The 5433-nt window shown below is 33.9% G+C and overlaps 1 protein-coding gene across 1 annotated transcript; it reads left to right on the top strand.

The window, feature by feature from the left end:
* Positions 1-43: 43 nt before the first annotated feature.
* LOC143545269 (peptidyl-prolyl cis-trans isomerase CYP63-like) lies at positions 44-1441 on the top strand. The gene is made up of 4 exons (XM_077037186.1): positions 44-417; positions 499-616; positions 737-861; positions 932-1441. The coding sequence occupies exons 2-4, from the start codon at positions 534-536 to the stop codon at positions 1033-1035; spliced, it is 312 nt and encodes a 103-aa protein (XP_076893301.1). The 5' UTR covers positions 44-417; positions 499-533; the 3' UTR covers positions 1036-1441.
* Positions 1442-5433: the final 3992 nt, after the last annotated feature.

Here is a 5433-nt window from a genome sequence, read left to right as displayed (position 1 = left end):
TGTGCACAGGTATTAATAATAATAATAATAATAATAATAATAATAACATAACACATTTGCTTTGTGATTACAGTTTAAATTATTATATGTGCAGGGGAGATGGGAACTGGAAAAACTACTGGAAAACCGCTGCACTACAAAGGAAGTCAAATCTACGGTATCCATGGCGGCATCTACGCTGAAGTATGCTTCCTTGTATCCATTTAATATGTATACACACACACACACTAGCAATTTAAGCCAGCCCAAAGTAACTTTTTCTTCTTTGCTTGCTTGCAGGGAGGTGATTTTCAGAACAACGATGGTATGCATTTTATTTTTTTTATTTAAACCTTGTTCTCCAGATTTGTAAAGAGTGACGCTTTGCTTTGCTTGCAGGCAGCGGCGGGGAAAGCATTTATGGAGGATTTTTCAGAGGTACAAACTATAATAGAGTTTTGTTACATAACCTATTATAATAATAATCCAAATAAAGTGTTACTTCCTGCTGTTTTGTAGCTGAAAGATATCAATCCTTGCCTCCTAACCGCGGTATGCTATACATGGCACACAGCCATGCCAAAAATGGATCTACATTCATCATTGTCTTCAGTCAACAACTCTCCTTTGTTCGCAGGTATATATTAGTTTACAAACTCTGATTGATTCACATCATCATCATTAAAGGGGTGCTGCATTTCAAGCCAATATCTTTCTTTCAAAATCAACCGTTGTCTAACCGGCTATATTGCTGCAGATATGCTCTTGTTGGATGTGTAGTACAAGGAATGGACACTCTTGACCAGATTGAGCCGTTGGGAACACCTAGAGGACAACCTACTCGGCCGGTAATGATTACAGACTGTGGTGAAGTTTTACAAGGTATTGCGTTTTTAGTCCGTAAAACCTCCTAAATTGATTCTGTAATCATGTTTAACACATTCGTTATTAGGCGGAAAGAAAATAACCGGGAAGAGAGCTACGCCTAATGAGGGTTGTGATGGGCAAGCGAAAAGACAACGTGAATTAACCCCAAACTCTGATTCGGTGTTTTAAAAAGGTTACTCTAACCCCAAACTTGAATGATGTTTTGCCTTTGTTACATTACTCCATGCTATCAATTGAGGATTAATTTTCTTTTAAACCATTAACCACGGTCTCTTTGAAAGAAATTTATATCTTATTCAATCAAGGACATTGGTGATTGTTAGGCTGAGTTCAAAATGATACTGTTTGTAGGTAGATAGATAGATAGATAGGATTATGCTACTGTTTTATGTTTTAGATAGACTGAGGTGAAAAGGCTGATATGTTACTAACTTAAAAAAACTATTTTGTAGAAGAGGTTTTACTACCTAGTGAATAAAACAGCTAAATTTAAGTAGTTGTAATGTTGCTGATGTTAGTTATTTTGATTAGAGTTTCTTCTGTCAAATAAAACAATAGAGTAAGGATAATTATTAAAGGTGTGTGTATATATATATATGCATGTATGTGTATGTATGTGCTTGATAGTGTTTCAGTTTCTTTACAAATCCTATATTGGGTAATCTAAGGTTGAATGCATACTTGAATCACCAACTAGGTTTATACCCGTCTGGTATAAATATGAATTAAAAAAAACATTATTGATATAAATATGAATTCCATAATTGTATAAGTTATAAATTGCTATAAATATAAATTCTCGAACATCTAGTTAGAGTTTTATTAATATAAACTGTCTTCTATAATTTTATAAATACAAAATGAGTTGACAATATTCGAACATGAATCTGTATTCAAACTTAGATAATTAAACATGGTTTTAGGAGATTGTTTGAATATGGTTCTGTTGCTTAAAACTGTAATTTCACTGTTGCGAAGAGTAGTGTTGTAGAACTCGCGAGGCAGTAGCCGGGCGGTAGGGTACCAACTAGCAGTTAATCGGATTGGAATGTTATATGTTATTTTTCAAAAGTTTATTTATAATTTTTTAAAAATTTGTTAATTGGATTGGATTAATTACTGTAATTTTTCAAACACTTCAAAGGTTTGATCGGTATTTGATTGATTTTGACAGATTTTGATCGAAATTTTGAGTTATTTTGAACAATTTGGATCGGCATTGACCGACTACTGATTTGTTGGTCTGGTTAGGTGAAACTGAATCAGTAGCATACCGGTTAGCGATTATTTGCCGATTAATCGGTGACTAAGTGCGATTTTACAACATTGACAAAAGAGTTCTGGTATGTATATATAGTCCCCGAAACCTCCTTTGTCTTCAATCAGATTTTGGGGTTAAATAGGTCGCAGAATGATGACACTAGGTATTTAACATACATAGTTACACTTATATGGTGCATATGCAATGATGTGAAAGTATGAAGTATGAGAAGTATTAGGGTTTGAGTTTTGAGTCGCTTATTTTAGTTTATTTAGTTGCTTAAATTATTTTGTTCATCATGATACATTTAAAAGTGTCTTGAGTCCTGGTTGGTTTAGGTTTTGAGCTGTGCAGTTTATGTGGAAAAATATCGGATATCGGTCAAGGACCGATATTAAGATATCGGTTCTTGCGGTGGGATATCGGTAATTTTAATATCATGCATAATTTATATATATGACAATTAAACACTGACAATTCAGTATACTATCTTATCATTAACAAATTAACACTTTTAAGATATATAATACTCACATTGAACACTAAAAATTGATTGGAAATATTGGTGATATATTGGTCAATATCGCCTATAATATCTGGACAGATATTTTGCACCAATATACATTGGCGATATCGACTGCGTAGGGTTTTGAGTCTAGTATAAATAGATTGACAGGGCAGTGTAATTTCTTGGTTCAAGTTTTCGTTTAGGTTAATAATATTGAAAGAGTTGTGGTGAGTTAGTACAAAAAATGTTGCATCCTCGTGTTGCTAGATCCAGTTTTCCAACATGAGGGGTATTTGGATGTGTTTTCTGCAACTGATAATGGGATATCAGATGAAGCTCTACTAAACATGGTTTAGGAGATTGTTCGAATATGGTTCTGCTGCTTAAAGTTGTAACTTCATTTGTTTGAATGTGGTTATGTTGTAGAACTCTTTAGGTACTAGTCGGGCGGTGGGGGGTACCGGACTGGTTAATCGGATTGGAATGCTGTATGTAATTTTTCGAAGTTTTATATATAGTTTTTCAAATTTATTAGTTGGTTTGTATTAACAATTCTATTTTTCCAAATACTTTAAATATTCGACCAATTTTTGACTGGTTTTGACCGAAACTTGATTGATTTTTGACTAATTTTGTTAGAAATTTGACTTATTTTGAATATTTTGGACCGGCTTTGACTGATTACCGATTTGTTGGTTTAATTAGGCGAGATCGAATCGGTAGCATACTGATTAGCGATTATTCACCGATTAATCGGTGACTAATCGCGATTTTTACAACATTGGCAAAGAGTTCTGGTACGCATATAACTATATACAGTCCCCGAAGCCTCCCTTATCTTCAATTTGGATCTTCATTAAGTCCAACAACCATAAACCTAACAATATGTTGCATATGTATTGATGTAGAAGTATGATAGATAACTAGGGGTGTTTGTTTTTTTTGCAAGTGATTATGGGATATAAAATGATGAAACTTAGATAATTACCTCTACTAAACATGGTTTAGGAGATTTTGAATATGGTTTTGCTGCCTAAAGTTGTAATTCATTTGTGTGATTTGTGCAAAGCGTTTTGGTATGTATTTAGTGTCCCAAAGCCACATTGACAACAAAAAGAATGAACTTTTCTATATTTATATAGTTAAGTATGCTATATATGAGACTATCAAAGCAACCAAACATTAAATTGTAAGCTGCATACTTCCTCATATAGTTTTTTTCTACCAGCAACGGCATTTGTTCAATTTACAAATCACAACTAATTATTTATGGGATTAGTTTGGATAACGGCTTTATTATTGTCATTAACTGTTCTTCAAAAGTGAAAAGACCAATAAGAATCTCTGTTGTACATGAATGCTCTGCTCTAGTCATAGTTACAGTTCAATATGGTCGATTTATAAGTCAAAGATGGCTTAAGGTCAGTTAATAAGTCGAGAGGTAAATTCATCATTTACCATAAAGTGTTTTTAGTGAGGTTTTGATGTAGCTTGCAACATCTTGGAAACTTAGTTGCTCAATTAGTCGTTGGCTATATGATTAGGACTCAGATTTCACTTTGTAACTCTCTCGATCGATTCACTAATCGATCGATTCAATTTTATTTTCGAGTGTTCGTGTGTTGTTTGATTGTTTTCAGTTCCTCTTAGTTGTTTGATTGTCTTTCTTCTTCATATAAACCGCTTAACATAAAATATGTATTTCTGTATATAAGGTGTTGTCTGATTTTTTTTTCAGGCGCTGGATTACGTTCTTGGCATTTGATGTGCTTTTTGTGGTTATCTGTGTTGCCGTTGCTTGTGTTGTTAAAATTGCTGTTTGCTGATGTTAGGTATCATTGCAATTTTGTATACAGTAATTGTTTGTTACCTTGAAAGATGGTTAACATTAAGATTCCAAACGTCAGCATTTGTTATTGAAACAGGAAGGTGCGACAAAAGATGACATTGACCGACTGCCTAAATACAATCTTAAGAGAATAGATGATTTTGAGAAGGAAAACGGGGAGATCCAAAGACGTTACGGTGGAATAATGGTAGAATGTGATACTGATGCACCCGTTGAACGTGCTTTATCCGAGGAAGATGCTGTAAGTTGTTTTTATTTTTAAACATTTCAGTTAATTTTTGTTCTACAGTGCGGTTTTGAACCTATTGTTTGCTTCATGTATTGTAGCATGTTATGAGATAGAACTTATACAAGATAACAAAAAATAAGTTTTTTATTGTTGTATTAATAATAGTTTGTTGACATGATTGCTGCATTTGTCTTTGCACATATGATGACGGATCTGAACTCTCTGCAAGTTCAACATATTAGAAAACATTACCCAAAGAGGCAGTGAAAACATTATGTAAAATTTATAGTTTATATAATTTATAAGCATCTTTTTGCCTTGTTATTTGGAGATGTTAATCTGCATGTTATAGGAATTCCTTCATGGCATCATTGTTTGTGCCACATGCGTTATTAGTTGTACTCCATGCATTGTAACTTGTAGGCCGGAATTAGTCTCTGCATCATGCATTATTGGTTGTATTCTGTGCTCTGTGGCCTGTATGTTTATAATTACAAACCACATGTAGATTAAAAAAACGGTAATTCTACATTTCAAAGGAATGTCTAGGGTAACATACTATTAATAAGAGGGCCTGGGCTGAATTAAGTGAGAGTTTGGGCTAGCTAAAGGTAGAGGTGCGCAAGTCGGGGGGGGGGGGGTTATTTTTGGAAGAACATGTACCCGGAACTGGTTCCGATGATACCAGGTATTACACTTATATGTTGCATATGCAGTGA

The sequence above is a fragment of the Bidens hawaiensis genome, unplaced genomic scaffold (genome assembly GCF_021521415.1).
Source record: "Bidens hawaiensis isolate Kalapana, Puna unplaced genomic scaffold, B.hawaiensis_p1.1 tig00013876_1, whole genome shotgun sequence".
NCBI lineage: Eukaryota > Viridiplantae > Streptophyta > Magnoliopsida > Asterales > Asteraceae > Bidens > Bidens hawaiensis.
The sequence above is the reverse complement of the archived record's forward strand: the minus strand, read 5'-3'. Positions and strand labels throughout refer to the sequence as shown.

Bases quoted from the DNA above. Each gene is read 5' to 3' on its own strand.
- LOC143545269 (XM_077037186.1), top strand. From the start codon at position 534: ATGCTATACATGGCACACAGCCATGCCAAAAATGGATCTACATTCATC. The intron at 617-736 runs GTATATATTAGT...ATATTGCTGCAG, and splicing joins CAACTCTCCTTTGTTCGCAG to ATATGCTCTTGTTGGATGTG. The intron at 862-931 runs GTATTGCGTTTT...ATTCGTTATTAG, and splicing joins CTGTGGTGAAGTTTTACAAG to GCGGAAAGAAAATAACCGGG.